This window comes from Somniosus microcephalus, chromosome 11 (assembly GCF_052327205.1).
Source record: "Somniosus microcephalus isolate GS21.2 chromosome 11, FLI_Smic_1.0, whole genome shotgun sequence".
Classification (NCBI taxonomy): domain Eukaryota; kingdom Metazoa; phylum Chordata; class Chondrichthyes; order Squaliformes; family Somniosidae; genus Somniosus; species Somniosus microcephalus.
The window spans coordinates 103,903,607-103,924,652 of record NC_140997.1 but is presented as its reverse complement, the minus strand read 5'-3'; the positions used below and the strand labels follow the sequence as shown (position 1 = coordinate 103,924,652).

The 21,046-nt window shown below is 46.2% G+C and overlaps 1 protein-coding gene across 3 annotated transcripts in view; it reads right to left on the bottom strand.

Moving 5' to 3' along the window:
* Positions 1–614: 614 nt before the first annotated feature.
* The window catches only part of dnaaf5 (dynein axonemal assembly factor 5), a 279,409-nt gene continuing 258,977 nt past the window's right edge, over positions 615–21,046 (bottom strand). The window contains exons 13-14 of one of the 3 annotated variants that reach the window (XR_015079991.1): positions 8,041–8,255; positions 615–7,893 (exon numbers count right to left, since the gene is read on the bottom strand). Coding sequence is in view for 2 of the 3 variants with exons in the window: in XM_086001141.1 (XP_085857267.1) it covers positions 8,116–8,255 (140 nt within the window). In the remaining variant the exon portion in view is untranslated. Of the gene's footprint in view, positions 8,256–21,046 lie in introns of all 3 variants that reach the window. The other 2 variants (XM_086001143.1, XM_086001141.1) reach the window with 2 other exon arrangements.

The window sequence follows — 21,046 nt, the reverse complement described above, 5'->3', positions numbered from 1 at the left end:
AGGTTCCCTTTGCTTGTTGGTCCCACCCTTGACCTTTACAGGAACATGTTGGCGCTGTACTCTCTCTATTTCCCTTCTGAAAGTCTCCCACTGTTTTGATGTGGATTTTCCTATAAGTAGCTGCTCCCAGTCCACTTTGGCCAGATCCTGCCTTATCATATTAAAATTGGCCTTCCCCCAATTTAGAACCCTTATTTCCGGGCCGTCTTTGTCTTTTTCCATGACCACCTTAAATTTCACCGAATTATGGTCACTGTCGCCAAAATGCTCTCCTACTGATACTTCCACCACTTGCCCGGCTACATTCCCCAGAATTAGGTCCAGTACCGCCCCCTCTCTTGTAGGACTTTCTACATGTTGGCTCAAAAAGCTCTCCTGGATGCACTTTAAGAATTCTGCACCCTCTAAGCCTTTCACACTCTGACTATCCCAATTTATAGGCCTCGACCTGAATAAACCACGAGGGCGCTTGCTGCTCCCAGAACTGCGGTAGCTTTAGTGAAACGGCATTTGCCTCCATGCTGTGCGCTTCTTCTGTGAAAACGTTCACAAAAACGGGGTCACCAATGTTGGAATTGACGAATTCCTACGAATAACTGAGATCGACACAGGAGAACAATGAACCAGGTCTTTACTCAATGGAGATGCCACGAGGACTGCCTGGGCAGTCACGTGGTTTGCAACATGACGTCATCGTGTTTGCCCGCATTTTCCCGCGCTCTTAAAGGGGCCACGCCCCGTACATGCAAACTCTATATACAAAACACAGTAATGCCTAACACAATGGTACAGGCTTAGGCTGGTGTTAGAACATCGTTAAAGAGAATTATATACAGTTAGCCAGAGTCATTCAATGGTTCTGCCACAATATATTAAATAAAATAATCAAACTCAGAGAAAAAACCCCAGGTCCGGATGGATTACATCTGCACATTTAAAAAATATCTAGGGAAGAGATAGCAGAGGCATTAATATTTAATAATTCATTAGAAAAAGGTGTAATGCCAGAGGACTGGTGGATAGCTGACATAATGCCTGACGTAAGAAAACTACTAAGCACTTGGTTTGAGTATAAAACAAGGCTTTAATCAACTGTTTCACAACCATGAGTTTCTAGTTACATCACTAGTTCCTGGTTACAAAAATGTCCTGAGCAAGCTGGGCCCACGCCCGGGTATTTATACTTTCCTTGGACGGCGCCACCAGCTGGCTGCCCAGTGTTATCTCATGAGTCATTTCTGCATGAATGGTAAGATTCATGACATTACCTATATTTAAGAAGGGAGATAGAACATGTCCAGAGAATTATAGACCAGTCAGCTTAACATCAGTAGTAGGAAAAATAATGGAATCCCTACTAAAGGAGAAAATAGAAGAACATCTAAAAGCCAAAAATATAATAATGAATAGTCAGCATGGATTTCAAAAGGGAAAGGCTTGCTTGACCACCCTAATTGATTTTTTTTTGAAGAGGCAACAGAGAATAGACAAGGGTAATGCAGTAGATGTAATTTATCTAGATTTTCAAAAGGTACCACATAATAGACTAATGAATAAGGTCAGAGAATGCAGAGTCAGGGGACAAGTAGCAGAATGGGCAGCTAGCTGGCTTCAAGACAGAAAGCAGAGACTCAGGGTAAAGGGTAGCTATTCACAGTGGCAGAAGTTGGGTAGTGGTGTTCCACAAGGATCAGTGCTGGGACCACTGTTTTTCACAATTTATATTAACGATTTAGACTTTGGAATCAAAAGCACAATTTCTAAATTTGCGGATGACACCAAATTGGGGGGGGAGTCAATACTGAGGAGGACTGCAACAAATTACAAGATGACATTAATAAACTTGCAGAATGGGCATATAATTGGCAAATGAAATTCAACAAAGATAAATGTGAGGTATTACATATTGGTAGGAAGAATAGGGAGGTCACTTATTTCTTAGAGGGTGCGAGCCTGGGTATGGTAGAGGAGCAAAGGGATCTCGGAGTACAAATACACAAATCACTAAAAGTAGCGACAAGGCCATAAAAAAAGCAAACCAGGCCCTACGGTTTATTTCTAGAGGGATAGAATTGAAAAGTAGGGAAGTTATGCTAAACCTGTATTGAACCTTGGTAGACCACACTTGGAGTACTGTGTACAATTCTGGTTGCCATATTGGGATATAGAGGCAGAGAAGATTTACAAGGATGATATCAGAAATGTGAGGGTATACATATGAGGAAAGGATGAACAGGCTGGGTCTCTTTTCTCTTGAAAATAGAAGGCTGAGGGGTGACCTAATAGAGGTCTTTAAAATTATGAAAGGTTTTGATAGAGTGGATACAGAGAGAATGTTTCCACTTGTGGGGAAGAGCAAAACTAGAGGCCATAAATATAAAAGAGTCACCAAGAAATCAAATAGGGAATTCAGAAGGAACTTCTTTACCCAGAGAGTGGTGAGAATGTGGAACTCACTACCACAGGGAGTAGTTGAGGCAAATAGTATAGATGCATTTAAGGTGAGGCTAGATAGCATATGAGGGAGAAAGGATTAGAGGGTTATGCTGATAGAGCTAGATGATGAAAGGCAGGAGGAGGCTTGAGTGGAGCATAAACGCCGGCATGGACTGGTTGGGCCGAATGGCCTATTTCTGTGCCGTATATCCTATGTAATGGAAAAATGGGCAGAAAGACAAAGGAGGAGATATTAGGAGGGTTGGATAAAGAGGTGGTTTTTAAGGAAGACCTTAAAGGAGCAGGGATGGGAGATGCATAAGAGTAATGGAGAGGCTTCTAGGGCTGAAGGAGATTTCAGATACAGGGAGGGGCGAGACCATGGGGGAATTTTAAATTTGAGATATTAGGGCACCGAGCACAGACAGGATACGAGCAACAGAGTTTTGGATGAACTGAAATTTACAGAGGGTGGAGGATGGGAGGTCAGCTGAGAGACCTCTGAAATAGTCAAGTATGGAGGTGACAAAAGGCACAAATGTGCGTTTCAGCAGCAGATGGACTGAGGTCAGGGTAGAGGTGGGCAATATTATGAGGTTTGCACTGAAACTATTGCGAAACAATTTTATTTTCGTTTGAATTCATTCCCTATTCTGATTTTAGATTTATACAAGAGATAAATTTTGTGACACATTGAGAAAAGGTGAAAACAACCACAATAACCTGTGTTGTCAATATTCATTGGCTTGAATAGAACATTCTATGCTCCGGCTATAAAAACATTGTGAAAAGACAACATGCAGGTCAGAACAAGAAATGACTATTTAGCCCTTTTAGCTCTCACTGGACTGAATTATCCTGCACCAAGATGCCCTGTTGGTACCATGTTAATGGAACAGACAGTGGGGTAAGTGTTGGTGTTCAGCTCTATTCAAGGCATTCTGTTGGCTTGGCTTCAGGTATTGAGAATACTTCTGGAGATCCAAACCCAGGTAACAGACCTGCATACAATACGAAGCCTGTGCAGAGATGGGGGATAATGCTCGTGTTGTTATCTTGCACATCCTGCCTAGTCATTCAATGAGAGAAATCACAGGAACACTGACCCTTTGATATTTTAGTGAACAATAAGGTAAGTCATGCCACCTGGGTTGGTGCCATGAAGATAGTTTGATTAGTGATTTGCAGTTGTTCCCAACATTGTGAAGCTTCACATGGGACATTTATTTGTGGCTGGACCAGTCACATCCCAATGATCTTTTTCCTTGTTTTAAAGGAATGGCCGAGGGAAGATCAAGGCCTATTTTCTGACTGATCCCTGGCACAGACACGTGCCTGAGCCTAGAGGATATCTGAGGCACTGCATTTTCCACTCATTAAGATGGAGAATGAAGTAGTTGACTCAGAGACTAAGGTCCTTAATATAAATAAAGGAAACTACGATGGTCTGAGGAGCGAGTTGGGTAGGATTGATTGGGGAATGGCACTCAAAGGGTTGACGGTGGATAGGCAATGGCAAACATTCAAAGACTGCATGGATGAGCTACAGAATTTGTTCATCCCAGTTTGGCATAAAAATAAAACAAAAAAGGTGACTCAACAGTGGCTAACATGGGAAATTAGGGATAGCATAAGATCCAAGGAGAGGACATATAAATTGGCCAGAAAAAGCAATAATCCTGAGGGTTGGGAACAGTTTAGGATTCAACAAAGGAGGACAAAGGGATTAATTAAGAAAGGGAAAATAGAATATGAGAGTAAGCTTGCAGGGAACATAAAAACTGACTGTAAAAGCTTTTATAGATATGTGAAGAGAAAAAGATTGGTGAAGTCAAGCGTAGATCCCTTGCAGTCAGAATCAGGGGAATTTATAATGGGGAACAAAGAAATGGCAAACCAACTAAATACATATTTTGGTTCTGTCTTCACAAAAGAGGACACAAATAACCTCCCAGAGATGCCGGAGAACATAGGGTCTGATGAAAGGGTGGAACTGAAAGAAATCAGTATTTGTAGGGAAATGGTGTTAGGAAAATTGATGGGACTGAAGGCCGATAAATCCCCAGGGCCTGATAATCTACATCCCAGGGTACTTAAGGAAGTGGCCCTAGAAATAGTAGATGCATTGCTGGTCATCTTTCAGAACTCGATAGACTCTGGAACAGTACCCATGGATTGGAGGGTAGCTAATGTTACCCCACTATTCAAAAAAGATGGTAGAGAAAAAGCAGGGAATTATAGACCAGTAAGCCTGACATCAGTAGTGGGGAAAATGCTAGAGTCTATTATAAAAGATGTAATAGCAGAGCACTTGGAAAGCAGTGACAGGATCGGACAAAGTCAACATGGATTTACAAAAGGTAAATCATGCTTGACTAATCTACTGGAATTTTTTGAGGATGTAACTGGTAAAATAGATAAGGGAGAACCAGTGGATATGGTGTATTTGGACTTTCAGAAGGCTTTCGATAAGGTCCCACATAAGAGATTAGCGTGCAAAATTGAGGCACATGGGATTGGGGTCAAGGTAGTGACTTGGATAGAGAACTGGTTGGCGGACAGAAAGCAAAGAGTCGGAATAAACGGGTCGTTTTCCGAGTGGCAGGCAGTGACTAGTGGGGTACCGCAAGGATCAGTCCTAGGACCCCAGCTGTTCACAATATATATTAATGATCTGGACGAGGGAATTGGATGTAATATCTCCAAATTTGCAGATGACACAAAGCTGGGTGGGAGAGTATGCTGTGAGGAGGATGTCGTGAAACTCCAGTACGATTTGTACAGGTTGGGTGATTGGGCAGAAACATGGCAAATGCACTATAATGTGGATAAATGTGAGGTTATCCACTTTGGTGGCAAAAACAGGAAGGCAGATTAGTATTTGAATGGCAATAGATTGGGAGAAGGGGAAGTGCAGAGAGACCTGGGTGTTCTTGTGCACCAGTCGCTGAAGGTAAGCGTGCAGATGCAGCAGGCGGTTAAGAAGGCAGATGGTATGTTGGCCTTCGTAGCAAGAGGGTTCAAGTACAGGAACAAGGATGTCTTGCTACAGTTGTACAGGGCCTTGGTGAGACCGCACCTTGAGCATTGTGTGCAGTTTTGGTCGCCTTACCTGAGGAAGGACGTTCTTGCCATGGAAGGAGTGCAGCGAAGATTCACCAGGCTGATACCTGGAATGGCAGGAATGACGTATGAGGAGAGATTGTGTCAATTGGGCTTATACTCAGTGGAGTTTAGAAGATTGAGAGGGGATCTCATCGAAACCTATAAAATTCTGTCAGGCCTGGACAGACTAGATGCAGGAAGGATGTTTCTGATGGCCAGGGAGTCCAGAACCAGGGGTCATAGTCTAAGGATAAGGGGAAAGCCATTTAGGACTGAAATGAGGAGGAATTTCTTCACCCAGAGAGTGGTGAACCTGTGGAATTCTCTGCCACAGAGGGCGGTGGAGGCCAGTTCATTAAATATATTCAAGACGGAGTTGGATATATTTCTTAAGGCTAAAGAGATCAAGGGATATGGGGAGAAGGCAGGGACAGGGTACTGAATTCGGATGATCAGCCATGATCTCATTGAATGGCGGAGCAGGCTCAAAGGGCCGAATGGCCTACTCCTGCTCCTATCTTCTATGTTTCCCCTGGAACCATTTGCAGAATGTGAAGGAAGCAAAAAATCACGAGGGAGGAGGCACCAAAGCCACTGGAGATCACCGACAGGAAACAGCCTCCCTTATACTCGAACTAAAATTTGTCATCAGGACCTAACACACTAGGGTCAGAGAAATAAAAAAAGAAAAACCCTGCATGTCTTTATTGAAGGAAATATTTACGCTCAACACACTGGAAGATGCAGCTCAGGCAACAGCAGATCACAAGTGTGACAGACGCCAATGGTGGGACAGGAGAGAAACAAAGAGGGCAGCAAGTGGATGTACTTTTATACAAGGTAATTGAAAGGAAGGCCCTTTGGTTCCAGCCTAAGGTTTTCAAGGATAGGGCTTCCTTTGGATTTTCTCAATTGAATACACCTTATCCATGGTATGTGTGGGATATATCAAATGAGTTGAGGAACTTTTTCCTCTTATTACCTACCAAAATTCCCTTATTTAGAGAAATCCACCCTTTGACAGCAGGTACATACTAGTGAAAGAATCCTTTCCCACACCAATCTTAGCCTCCTCGCCAGGATGGTTTCTGCCAGAGGAAGTCCAAATATAAATGTCGGTCAAGGCTTCGATCCAAATGTCTTGTGCTGTCATTTTTGTAGTCATCGAATGATTTCTTCACTGCCAGAATCGACCGTGTGTCTAGTCTCATTCTCCAACAGAATTTCTCCCACCCGTCAATATTTTTTCAACAATGTAATATGAATCAAGGGATATGGGGCTCGGGCAGGAAAGTGGGGTTGAGGTAGAAAGTCAGCCATGATCTTATTGAATGGCGGAGCAGGCTCGAGGGGCCGTATGGCCGACTCCTGCTACCATTTCTTATGTTCTTATGTATTACACAAAATATCTACAGCAAGATTTTATTTTTATTGTAAAGCTTATAGTCAAAACACTAGAGCCTTGGTTGAAATCTTCAATTAAGGTTTTTTTTGTATATTCCAAAGATATTGAAAGGGCTGTTATTGTAAATAGCAAACTTATAAAATTCTGTGTAAAAATGCAAATCAGGCATAATATTGACACTGCAGTTACAATATAGTATCAAATGCAAAAATATTCAATTACCAACCAGTAACGATATTCTAGCAAAATTCACAAAATGGTGAAAAAAAATCGGTCGAGGAACCATGAATACTGCAGCTTAGTGACTGATCTTCGTGAGGAATATAATCAGAAATTAAAAATCTAACTTCATGGGGAAAAAAAATGCATACTGAAGAAAAAAAATACGATTCCAAAAACTTAGGATACTAAAATCACAGAACAACATTGAAACAGACAACTTCTTAAAACAAGGTTACTTGGAACAAAAATGTGAAAGATAAATTAATATATTAACCCCCCCTCCTTTACCCAACAATAGTGCAAGAGAAAAAAGGCATCCGATTTACTAACAAGAAAAAAACAGAAATTGCTGGGCATCGGAAATCAAATCTGAATATGTCAGAGGCACACCGCAGCCCAATCAACATCTTCAGGAGAAAGGACACAAGGGCGAAACTTTTCCTTTTTCTTCACAAAACACCAACCGTCTTGATGTGTATTGCCAGCATTTTCCACCAGTGCGATGCTCTGGGCTCCAACATCAATTCAGAAGTCGTACGAACAGTACATTCCTGTGCTTCATGTGTCCTTTCAAATGCCCCCATTTCATACAAGGCAAAAACAAAGTTTGAAAAACGTATTGCTCTTTCAAATCACTTAGAGATTAGGACAGCACTATTGCGAACCACCGGCGATTTGATATAAAGATGTCCTGCAGAGACCTCTTGACTTCCTTTCTTAAAAAGCTGAGAATTTAAGCAAATTGAAGAATTATAAACCAATATTTCTCAGCTAATTTTAGATACCCATCAACGCAATCCTATCATTGACTGTATTTCGATATTAAAATACACGTTCAAGTTTTGCCCCTTTCATCTTTATTCTATAAATACCACGTGCATGTTTTTCCACTGTGATTCAACGCAGCATCTGTATCCTATCTCCAATTGTAACGTCAGGCTCTAGTCTTAGCTGGAGTCCCTGCCGAGTGCCTGAATATGCTGCAGCAGCTGCTCACAGTAATAAGGGCTGCGATGTTTGTGCTTCACAGCCTTGATCTCTTGTGTCAGCAGTGGTGGAGACAGAAAACTTCCTACTTTTAGAACATCTGTGGAGCGGAAACAAAATGTAAATCAACCCTTTTGGCTTTCTCAACAGTATACAAATATATACCTGAACACCTCCTCAAAGCCTATCCAAAAGTGAGTAGTGTTTATCGAAACAGCCTTTAGAAAGACTTGCATTTATACAGCGCCTTTTACCACCTCAAGACGCCCCAAAGTATTTTACAGCCAATGAAGTACTTTTTGAAGTGTAGTCACTGTTGTAATGTAGGGAAACGTGGCAGCCAAATTGCGCACAGCAAGCTCCCACAAACTGCAATGTGATAATGACCAGATCATCTGTTTTAGTGATGTTGGTTGAGGGATAAATATTGGCCCAGGACACCAGGGAGAACTCCCCTGCTCTTCTTTAAAATAGCGCCTCCAGCAGCATTTGAGTAGGATTTGGAGAATGGAAATGACAACCGTTCTTCAGATATGGCCCATGGCAAGATTTACATTTTAACCAGCTCAAACCAATGCTGACCAATTGAATGCCGTCGGTAAATGAGAACTACGAAAAACAGTTCCATTTTAGCCTTTATTAGTACATACTCCCAGTTCAAATATATTTAATGCAACTAACTATAAGCCATTATTTCAAATCAAGAACAGCCAAACAATTCCCTATTGTGAAATGCTGAAATTGTGTTGAGCAGAGCCAGCATTTGGATTAACACCGGTAGACACTGAAGTCCTATTTCGATAGGGATGGCATTGCAATGATCAAGTTAAAAAAAATTTAAAAAAAATTGTTTCTGCAGTGAAGCAGTAATTCCGCAGTGCAAAAGAAAAACAGCAACATGGCGAACTTCAATCGTAAATCAGGGTCAGCTTTTCAAACCAAGCATTTTTGTTGAAGGGAGGGGTGGGAAAGGAAAAGCCAGGTAAAGTTTATCCCACGTATAAACAGCTTGTTGCCTCGCAATACCAGTTAGTCAGTAACTGGGCACCATTTGTGAACAATTTCTGAGCAGGTGTTGGTATTGCAAAGTCTTTCCACTAGGTGGCGGTGGAGGTGCTTTCAAGATCTCGTACACACGGTGCAAATCCTCAGAATGGCAAGACTGAATTCGCCACGTCCCTTCTGCAACCTATTTTAAACCACAAAAATAAAGGAGAGCGCAGAGTCCCAGTATGCTTAATCTACGACAACCTCACAATCTGTTTCGCCAGAATTTAGAGTAGGTGTGAATACTGTTCATGTATCACTTTGCTGCACAGCCTGCTGTCTAACACCAGCCTGCAAATTAGAAAGCAAATCACAGAATCACAGAAACCCCACAGTGCAGATAGAGGCCATTTCAGCCCATCGAGCCTGCACCGACACATATCCCACCTGATCCCTGTAACCCCTACACCAACACATATCCCACCCTATCCCCACGTATTTAATCCCCCTAACACTAAGGGTCAATTTATCATAGCCAATCAACCTAACCCGCACATCTTTGGACTGTGGGAGGAAACCGGAGCACCCGGAGGAAACCCACACAAACACGGGGAGAATGTGCAAACTCCACACAGACAGTCACCCGAGGCCGGATTTGAACCCGGGTCCCTGGCGCTGTGAGGCAACAGTGCTAACCACTATGCCACCGTGCCTCATTTGAATCACCACTTAATGTTGAGTTGAAGACCAGTGACTTTCTTTTTAAATCTGGTCATTTACTTATCGAGGTATTCAGTTTCCCCTTCCCCACAACACCTCTCTTTCTCTCCACATAACCTACTTCCCCAACTGGTGGTATTTTGCACAGCTGTCATCAGCAATACATCTTCATTGATGTTGATTTTGTTCAACAAAAAAATGCTAGAATTGCAGTAATTTAAGACCTTGTGACTTTTATATGATTGCGGCTAACAGACTAACTAACTAAGCCACGAGCGCGTGCAATGAATCCTTTGCCAACAGCAAAATGCTGCCTCCTCTTCCAATCAATGAATCTGATTACTGATCAATCTGCAAGCCAGTATGAGAATCAGAAGCTATCAAGGGGCTAACTACTTGCTTCCAGCCTGAAGAGGGAGGCTGAGATTAGAGGCAGCAAATAAGGAAAAGCAAAAATTGTGGCCATTACTGCACTGCTTACATTACAGTTCATCATTCTTAAAATGGAATTATGGAACGTGTGTATACATCAGTTAAAAGGTAGCAGAAAGAGTCTGCTCTCAAAGCATGTTTTCTTCAAACTGCACAGTCCCTTGAAAATAGATCCAAAACTTCATAAATCTTGCTATGTTAGGTTCTTTTCATGCTGGGTCACTTGGCAGTACTACAGAAGTTTTGACTTGTTCCTAGCAGCTAACCATAATAAAGACTGGTGTTAGCGTGTATCTGCTTTCACAAGTATAATATAGGATAACGCTTTGACTACAGTGTTCATGAAACACTGACCCAGTGGCGTTCAAACTCAATGGAAACCTTGCTCGAACATGCCCAGAGTTGTCAGCAGCAAACAGCCGAAAAGAAAGAAACTATCCATTTCCCTGACATTACCACTACTCACTGCTGGCAAGAACTCAAAACACTAGAACTGAGGAGTTGGCAAACATTCAGGGGACAGAAGGAAAAAATAAATCAATGTCTTGTGGTTTTAAATCAAATTAAGACTGAGCTTGTTACTCGAAATTTTTCAAATCTTACTCGACAACGTCAGAGACGAGTAAATCAAAAATAATTCCACGAGCAAAGCATTACGTAAAACATTCAGGTTTTAAATGGCAGACTTATGAACAAATGAAGCAGAACAATTCAGATGAAGTGATAATGATATATTTGTCTGTCAGATAGCCACAGCCTTCTTATTGTGCCACCCATGGGTAACACAATGCAACGTATATATCCGAGGACACAAAGCCTATTTCAGAGAGCGAGAGAGAGAGAGGCATTTGGTAAAGCATGTCGTGATGTCAGAGTGCAGACACTTGGCATATTCACTGTGTGTTGAGTTATGAAAATGCTAAATAGAAAAAACAGCAGAGAAACCCAAGTTACCAGCAGAAGCTGCAGTTAATACTGCTGCTGTTCACTTACTGCCACTTTGGCCAAGGCAGTGTTTTACAGTTTGCTTAAGTGAAACCTGGCAAAGCCAAGTAACAGCTAACTATACTGCATTAAAAATATTCAAAAACCTTCATTCATATCTTTCACATTTTTATTGGAACAAGTATTCATGTGGAGACGTTTCAGCAAAGTGTAAATATCAATTGTGAAAGCACAAGATTTTTTATGAAATGTTGCTTCAAAGCATCAGTTTTCATTTAGAGTTCCAAGACTCCAGAGTAGTACTGTATGAAAGAATACACTGCTGAATATCACCAAGCACAATACAGCAACTCAACTTACGTATTATATTTATATAAAGGCATTCAATGTCCACATTTAGCACATTTACAATTAAAGCATTTTTCATCGAGGTTTCAGCCAGAGGTGCGTTCTATGCGATAGTGCTACAGGGAGTGGCTGTGCACGGCACCAGGACTACAAACACATCTACAGTGAGTGGCTGTGCATGGCACCAGGACTACAAACACATCTACAGTGAGTGGCTGTGCATGGCACCAGGACTACAAACACATCTACAAACACTCCAGCAGAGTGACAGAGGGAAGAATACAAGTTTCTCGAGAAGTTACTAATGTTCCCCTTTCCTCTCCTGACGCCAATGACTTACTATGTTTCAGTCACCCTCAGACACCTCATCCAACTGACTGTTTTTCATGTACAAGTCTAGACACGGAGTTTGGCAAGCTTTTCATTCAAGAGAGTCATCAATGCTGAGCTCTCTCAATTCAACCAGAGGCTGCAGGTGCAGGAACCATGGTCGAATTTCCTTCCTAGCTCAGGGACACTGCAGCACCCGCTACTGCCAGACTAATGTAGATCAACCAACTGCACACAGGCAGGAAATCAACCCCAGGCAACTGGTCAGCCTGCTCCCAAGACGCTTTTACTGCTGTGCTTTGATAACCACCATGGTGTGAGCACATAGGTCCTCCCCCACCCCACAATGAGGAAATACCTGGCGCTCACTCTGTGCCTTCTCAAAGGGACAAAGCAACATACATTGGGGTACAATTCACAGTGACTTTATGATCGATGATTCATTGTCCTGTCTTTGGTGTTCTGCATTATGGGAGCTCGTTTTTGTCCCTTATTTTGGACTTTCATCAGCTGCAACCAAAGCTAACTAATACAGCATGAAATGTCCCGAAATAAACTCCACGTTCAGGCATCAGCACTGAAGGAGAGAAAATCTGAAACCATACAGGATCCTCAATGTAAAAAGAAATGGTTACCAAATACCTACTGAACCTTTACAGCTTGACAAGGGATTGAACTGCTGTTGAGAGAGCTAAACCCAAGTACTTCCTAGGGGCAGGAAGTCACTCACAGGGTTATACGAATCAGATAAAATAGGCATGAAATGACGAGGGTGACAGTTCAGTTTACGGACACAACAGTTCCCAACATGTCCATTCTCAAAAGAAACAAAATGAAAGTAATCTCCTCGGTCTGAGCTGAATCTGGTTTATGTATTCATGAACACGTACCTTTCTTCTGTGACATTATGTAGATAGAACCACTGTAAGTCTAAATTCAGCATGCAAGCTCTGGCGCACCACAGAGCAGAGGTACTCAAAACAGGTTCTTTGTAACAGCCCAGTTTATACTGTGAACAGGTATTAATTGGCAATAGAGCTGTGTTTTCCAAAGTTTACTTTGGTTTGCATTGCCAACTTGGTTTAAAAATATTGCACATTAACTTCAAGCGTTGATTGTTGAACACAACAAAAATTGGACATTATCCACACAAATGCAGCAAGGGAGCATGAACCTTAATACACAATGCTGGTGTCTCTTATTCTGGACTGACATTACAACTAGCAAAATTAAGAAGGAATAGCACACAAGAGGTTTATGCTACACAGCCCTAATGTAATATTTAAGTGCAATCATTCATTTATTTATAGGCTCGCTTCAACCTCCCAAGTGATAACTTTTTACTAACGACACTGACAAAATGCTCAGAAAGTTTTGAGAACAATGCATCGCTGTCCTCAATCCGAAAGTTGCAGCAAACAAAAAAAGAGAAATGGATGAACCCGAGATGACTGCGGTACCTCAAACCCCTCATTTACTCCGTCCCCCCCTCCCCCAACTGTACAGCCACAGCCAGGCTTCAGTCTAATGGATATGTTCTATTAACCAGAGGTTCTTGCCCGACATGTCTTCGCTCTGCGTTTATCTTCGTTCGTTCTACCCCTCTCTCGTTATTACCAACACGCAATCCCACTCATCGGTCTGTCTGGCAGATCTTTGGTCGGGCCTGGCTGTGGCTATGCAGTAAGGTGGAGGGGCGGGGGGGGGGGGGGGGAAGGGAGGGAGGTGGTAAATGAGGGGGTTTCTGGTGCCCCAGTCATGTAGGGTTCCAAAGGTCCCTGGCCAGACCAGCCTCTCTGTTAAGGTGCAAGAATAGAGATGTAAATAGTGCCATTTCTTTTGAGTCCACTGAAAAAGTTTGCCTGGCTCTTCGTGGTAAGAGAATGCCTTTTTGGATCATTAGAACATCTTTGATCCTTTCTCCCATCATCTTTTGTTTTAAAACGGCTTTGATCGAACAATCTTTCACAAGTTTTTCTTTTGTCCTCTGTTGTGTATGTACCTTTAAGAGAGAACTGTTTTACAGCTCCTGTATACTGTAGTACCGGCAGTGACCACACCTGTATATAAAGCCAGAGCAGGCTTCTGTACTTCAGTCTTGAGACTACTCTACTCTAGTAAATACCTGTTGATTGTTAAGTTACAGCATCCGTGTAGTTCTTGGGGAAACATCCTATTTAAAGAATCACGGATCTAACAGTGGCGACGAGTATCGATTCGAATCTACCTGCAACTCTGCATTTCCCTTCGAGGATTCGCTCCGGGAGGGCGGTGGAAGAAAGTCGAGGCCAGAAACACGGGCATCGACCACGAGCAACAGCCCAGTCGTCCGGCAGAGAGTGAACATCGCAGGGGAGGCTGTGGAGAGCCGGGCTTGGTTCCCCAGCCACGATGATCAGCAACAGACTGACGACAGGTACAGCGCAGACCCTTCCCGGACAGCGGCGGCTGGAGCCGACCGACGGCAGAGAAAAAGCCGAGCAGCGTCGACGGGGTAAGATAGAGGGTGAAGCGCACAGGGCGCAGCCGGGGGTTGAAAACCGAGCGGCGTCGAGGAAAAACAAAACGGAGAGAGGGTAAAGCAGCAGCCGGGTTCAGGACCAAGCGGCGGAAACGGGAAAGGCGCACAGAAAAAAACCACGCAGAGCACAGCCAGGGCTCAAGAGCTGAACAGTGTCCGCGGGGAGAAGAAGGGAGAGCGCAAGAGACGCCATTGAGCCGCGGAGAAGAAGGAAGAGCGCGGGAGTGATATACCTATCAATTCGTCCAATGAAAAGCGACGAGTTAAGAAAGTAACTATAGGTTTTTATTGACTAAATAACAGAGCCCACCCTCGTGGGTGATCGGATCCAAGAAGGAGGAATACCAGCCAGTCGACCACCTTTATACCTGGGCAGGTAGGTGGAGCCATGGGCGGAGTCGGCAGTGGTCAGCCCAGGTATAGCAGCGTGACAAGAGGCGACCTCGTACAGTGATACAACAATGTGAACAGTGATAACTATAGGGAAACGATCTAACAGTGATAACTATAGTGTAACGATAGTGAACGGTAAAAGTGGTTTACCACATTCACCCCTTGTTTAGATTTGAGTCCGGCGGGGTGAAGTGTACTACCAGTTCTGGTATGTCAGTCTGTCCGGAGGCCTCGTAAGCCTGTCTGATCGTCGCAGCGGCGGTGTTGCGTTCTCCGGTGTTAATGCTGGCGTCTGCGAGGTAGGCGAAGGCTCTTGGGGTTCCGGCGTACCGTCTACCTGGGCTGGAATTGGGGGGGTGGTGGGGGGGGGGGGGGTAGCGGTGGTGTCTCCGGAGTGCCCGAGGGTGCGAGGTCTCGTAAGGAGACTGTGTCCTCCCGCCCGTCTGGGTATGCCACGTAGGCGTACTGGGGGTTGGCGTGCAGGAGGTTCACCCTCTCGACCAGGGGGTCCGTTTTATGGGCCCTCACGTGCTTTCGCAGCAAGACAGGCCCCGGAGAGGTCAGCCAGGTTGGTAGCGTGGTTCCCGTAGTCGACTTCCTGGGGAAAACAAACATTCGTTCATGGGGGGTGGCGTTAATGGCAGTGCAAAGTAGTGACCGGGTGGAATGCAGCGCCGCCGGGAGGACCTCCTGCCAGCGAGAGGTTGGGAGGCCCTTAGACTTTAAGGCTAAGAGGACGGCCTTCCATACCGTCGCGTTCTCTCTTTCCACCTGGCCGTTCCCTCGGGGGTTGTAGCTGGTGGTCCTGCTAGTGGCGATGCCTCTCGCTAGTAGGAACTGACGGAGTTCCTCGCTCATGAAGGAGGCGCCCCGGTCACTATGTATATAGTTTGGGAACCCGAACAAGGCAAAGAGGTCGTTCAGGCATTTAACGACCGTGGTGCTGGTCATGTCTGGGCAGGGGAAGGCAAAGGGGAAACGGGAGTACTCATCAACAATGTTGAGGAAGTACACATTACGGTCAGAGGACGGGAGGGGCCCCTTAAAATCGATGCTCAAGCGCTCGAAGGGGCGGGTGGCCTTGATCAGGCTTGCTCTGTCTGGCCTAAAGAAGTGCGGTTTGCACTCGGCACAGGTCTGGCAGTTCCTGGTCATGGTCCTGACCTCCTCGATGGAGTAGGTCAGGTTGCGGGCCTTAATGAAGTGGTAAAGCCTGGTGACCCCGGGGTGGCAGAGGTCGTTGTGGAGGGTCTGAAGTCTATCAATTTGCGCGCTGGCGCATGTAATTCGCGATAGAGCGTCAGGGGGTTCGTTCAGCTTACCAGGCCGGTACAAGATATCATAATCATAGGTGGATAGCTCGATTCTCCACCTCAAGATCTTGTCGTTCTTGATTTTACCCCTCAGCTTGTTATTAAACATAAAAGCGACCGAACGCTGGTCGGTGAGGAGGGTAAATCGCTTGCCTGCGAGGTAATGCCTCCAGCGGCGTACCGCCTCCACAATCGCCTGGGCCTCCTTCTCGACCGAAGAGTGTCGGATCTCAGGGCCCTGTAGGGTCCTTGAGAAGAAGGCCACCGGTCTCCCCTCCTGGTTGAGGGTAGCGGCTAGGGCGAAGTCGGATGCATCGCTCTCCACTTGGAAGGGGATGGACTCATCCACTGCGTGCATAGTGGCCTTAGCAATGTCTCCCCTGATGAGGGAGAAGGCCGCGCGCGCTTCTTCCGTAAGGGGGAAGGAGGTGGACTTCATGAGGGGTCTGGCTTTGTCCGCATAATTCGGCACCCATTGAGCATAGTAGGCGAAGAGCCCCAGGGTTCTCTTCAGCGCCTTTGGACAGTGGGGAAGGGGTAGCTCCATGAGGGGACGCATTCTTTCGGGATCGGGGCCGATGATTCCGTTCTCTACTACGCAGCCGAGGATGGCAAGGCGCGAGGTGTTAAACACACATTTCTCCTTATTGTAGGTGAGGTTCAGCCGTTGGGCCGTACGGAGGAATCTTTCCAGATTAGCGTCATGGTCTTGCCGGTCGCGGCCGCAGATGGTGACGTTATCTAGATAGGGGAACGTGGCTTGCAGCCCGTTCTGGTCAACCATCCGGTCCATCTCCCTTTGGAAGACCGAAACCCCGTTGGTGACGCCGAAGGGGACCCTAAGGAAGTGGTAGAGGCGGCCATTCGCCTCGAAGGCGGTATACTGGCGGTCCTCGGGGCGGATAGGGAGTTGGTGGTAGGCCAACTTAAGGTCGATGGTAGAGAATACCCGGTATTGAGCAATCTGATTGACCATATCAGATATGCGGGGAAGGGGGTATGCGTCCAGCTGGGTGTACCGGTTTATGGTTTGGCTGTAGTCGATGACCAGGCGGTTTTTATTGCCGGTCTTAACGACTACAACCTGGGCACGCCAGAGGCTGCTGCTCCCCTCGATGATGCCCTCCTTCAGGAGACGCTGCACCTCAGAGCTAATGAAAGCTCTGTCCCCGGAGCTGTACCGCCTGCTCTTGGTAGCGACGGGTTTGCAGTCGGGGGTGAGGTTAGCGAACAGGGAAGGTGGCGGGACCTTGAGGGTGGATAGGCCGCAGGTGTTACGCGGTGGGCGATTTAAAGGCTGCTGGTTGTCGACTGTGAGCGGGGGGAGGGGTCCACCGTATGCTAGAGTGACGCTTTGGAGGTGGGATTGAAAATCCAGCCCTAGTAGGACGGCAGCGCATAGCTGGGGCAGGACGAGGAGTTTAAAGTTTTTATACTCCGTGCCCTTAACCGACAGGGTCACAACACAGTAGCCGCTGATGTCTGTGGCGTGGGACCTCGATGCCATCGAGATCCGGTTGCGCGTTGGCTGGACAGTGAGGGAGTAGTGGCTCACCGTGTCTGGATGTATGAAGCTCTCCGTGCTTCCGCTGTCGAACAGGCAGGTCGTGGCGTGGCCGTCTACTTTGATGTCCATCATTGACTTGGACAGCTGATGCGGGCGAGCTTGGTCTAGTGTGACGGAGGCTAGTATGTGGCTGAGCGGGTCGCTGTAGTCTGTAGGTGAAGCGGTCGTCAGGTCTGGAGGTAAGGTGGCGGTCGAGCGTGGTGGGTAAAATGGAGGCGCCCACGAGGTGGGGCAAAATGGTGGAGAAGATGGCTGCCCCCACAACCCACATGAGGCACTGCTGGCGTCGGTTGCCTGGATCAAAGATGGCCACCCCATTGCTCATCTGTGGCCTTGATAGAAGATGGCCGCCCCCACAGTTCGCATGAGGCACTGCTGGCCTCCCTCTGCAGGCCTTCGCGAAGTGGCCTTTCTTCAGGCAGCTGGAGCACGTCGCGTTTTTGGCTGGGCAGCGCGACCTCGGGTGTTGCGCCTGCCCACAGAAGAAGCAGCCGGCGGCCCGGTCGCGGGGGTCCGAAGTCGCAGCCGGTACCGGGGGTGGCGGTCCCGATCGGGTCCGGGACACCGACGCTGAGGTAGGTCCCGGGGGCGGCGCTACGAGGGGTATTGCGGTCGGGGTCGGGCCCGAGTCCCAGAGTCGCGAACTGTACCTGGAATACACCTCGAGGTCCCGCTGGGTCACTTCTAGGGAGTAGGCCAAGGCTGCAGCTGTGTTCAGGTCGAGGTCCTTTGATTCCAGCAGTCTCTGCCGTGAGTAGTCGGACCGAAGGCCTTTCACGAAGGCATCACGGATGTTATCTTCAGTGTTTTCTGCAGCCGATACTGCTTTAAAGTCACAGTCCCTGCCGAGTGTTCGTAGCGCCCGTAAAAATTCAGCTACAGACTCTCCTGGCTGTTGAGGGCGGGATCTTAGGAGGTGTCTGGCATACATGGAATTTACCGGGCTCCGGTACTGCTGTTTCAGTAGGTTGATAGCGGCCTTGTAAGTAGCAATGTCCTGGATGAGTGCGTATACTTTAGGGCTCGCTTGGGCGGTCAGAACTCTCAGTTTGGATCTCTGAGGGACGCCGGATTCTTCCAGGTAGGATTCGAAGCAGCACAGCCAGTGTTTGAAGTCGAGGGCTGCGTTTGTTGCTTGTGGGTTTAGATCCAGGTACGGTGGTTTGAGGGCTCGCAGCCAAGCCGGCTGCTGTGGCTGTTGTAGCTGGGCGTCTGGCTGGTCGTTTGGCTGCTCCGTTGACTGGTTGTTTGGCTGCTCAAGTGACGACATTTTAAAATTTAGTCAATAAAATTGATATACCTATCAATTCGTCCAATGAAAAGCGACGAGTTAAGAAAGTAACTATAGGTTTTTATTGACTAAATAACAGAGCCCACCCTCGTGGGTGATCGGATCCAAGAAGGAGGAATACCAGCCAGTCGACCACCTTTATACCTGGGCAGGTAGGTGGAGTCATGGGCGGATTCGGCAGTGGTCAGCCCAGGTATAGCAGCGTGACAAGAGGCGACCTCGTACAGTGATACAACAATGTGAACAGTGATAACTATAGGGAAACGATCTAACAGTGATAACTATAGTGTAACGATAGTGAACGGTAAGAGACGCCATTTTTAGAAGCCGCAGCGGAGAAGAGGGGCGAGCGCGGGAAAAGAAAGTGCGGGAGACGCCATTTTGTGCCAGCGGAGAAGAAGGGAAAGCGCGGGAGACGCCATTTTTGACAGTTAAATCACACCCAGGGATGCCGAAGAGTGGCAGTATCTCTACGTTCGACAATGAAGTCGAAGATTGGGCGACATATGTGGAACGTATTGAGGTGTACTGCAGGGCGAATGAAGTGCCAGATGCTAGGAAAGCACTGGTTTTGTTAAATTCCATGGGTGCAAAAACTTATGGGTTACTGCAAAACCTAATAACCCCAGGGAAGCCTGTGAATAAGAATTTCGAAAGCATAGTAGAAATCCTACAGGACCACTTAAACCCCACACCGCTGCTGATAGCAGAACGATTTAAGTTTCATAAAAGGAACCAACACAAAGACGAAAGCAATGCTGAGTACTTAACGGAACTGCGCAAGCTATCGAAACACTGCCAGTTTGGAGTGGGACTAGCAGATACGTTAAGGGACAAGTTTGTGTGTGGGCTTCAAAGTGAAGGAACCCAGAAACGGCTTCTATCAGAAAAGGATCTTACGCTGGACAAGGCTTTCAGTATGGCAGTATCACATGAAGCAGCCGCAAGGGGCACTGCAGAGATACAACGGAGACCGCAAGAATATGGCACCAATGAAATGTCCTATGGAACAGGGAAGTGTTATTGCTGCGGCAGAACAACACACGACCAGAAGGATTGTTGGTTCAAGGACCAAGTGTGCAGACAGTGTGGAAAAGCAGGACACATAGCAAGAGTCTGCAGGTCTGGGAAGAAAACCAACAGCAAGAAATCTCCACAGGAGAAGTACAAAAAGGTACACAAGGTGATGGACAGTAGTTCAGACGAACAGAAAAGTGACACAGACTCCGGAAGCAAGGAGCTGGGTTGTCTGAAACTACATAAGGTAACCAAAATGGAGGATCACCAGACTATCTGGGTTACACTCAAGATAGACGGAGTCCAAGTGAAAATGGAATTGGACACAGGATCAGCCCTAACAGTCATAAACCAAAGGGACTACAAGCGGCTATTCTCACATATACCCTTGAAAGCTGCAGAGATTGTCTTGAAGACGTACACGGGGCAAAAAGTCTACCCCAAAGGAAAAATAAGGGTGAAAGTGATATACAAAGACCAGGAAATACCTAAAATGGATATATATGTATTGCCAGATGGAGGACCACCACTGCTAGGATGTGAATGGATCCGGAAGATACAATTAGATTGGCATTCCATACAGGCACTGAAGGTTGAGGCCAAAAAGGATGACGACGTCACACCTGGACGACTGTCAAAAATGCTAACTGACGCAAAAGAAGTGTTCCAGGAGGGACTCGGAACACTAAAAGGCATAACAGCAACGATTAAAATAGAGGAAAATGCAAGCCCAAAGTTTCTTAAGGCCAGACCAGTGCCTTATGCGATCAGACCCGCCGTCGAAGCAGAGCTGGAAGGGTTGGAACGTTCAGGAGTACTGTCCAAAGTAGGCTGGAGCGAGTGGGCTACACCCATCGTTCCTGTAATGAAGAGGTCGTTGAGTAATGCACCTGGGGAACCAAAGAAGGTCCGCATCTGTGGGGATTTTAAGGTGACAGTGAACCCAGTCCTTCACACGGTACAATATCCGCTTCCACGAATTGCAGATACTTTCGCCTCGCTATCTGGAGGTAAACGCTTCACCAAA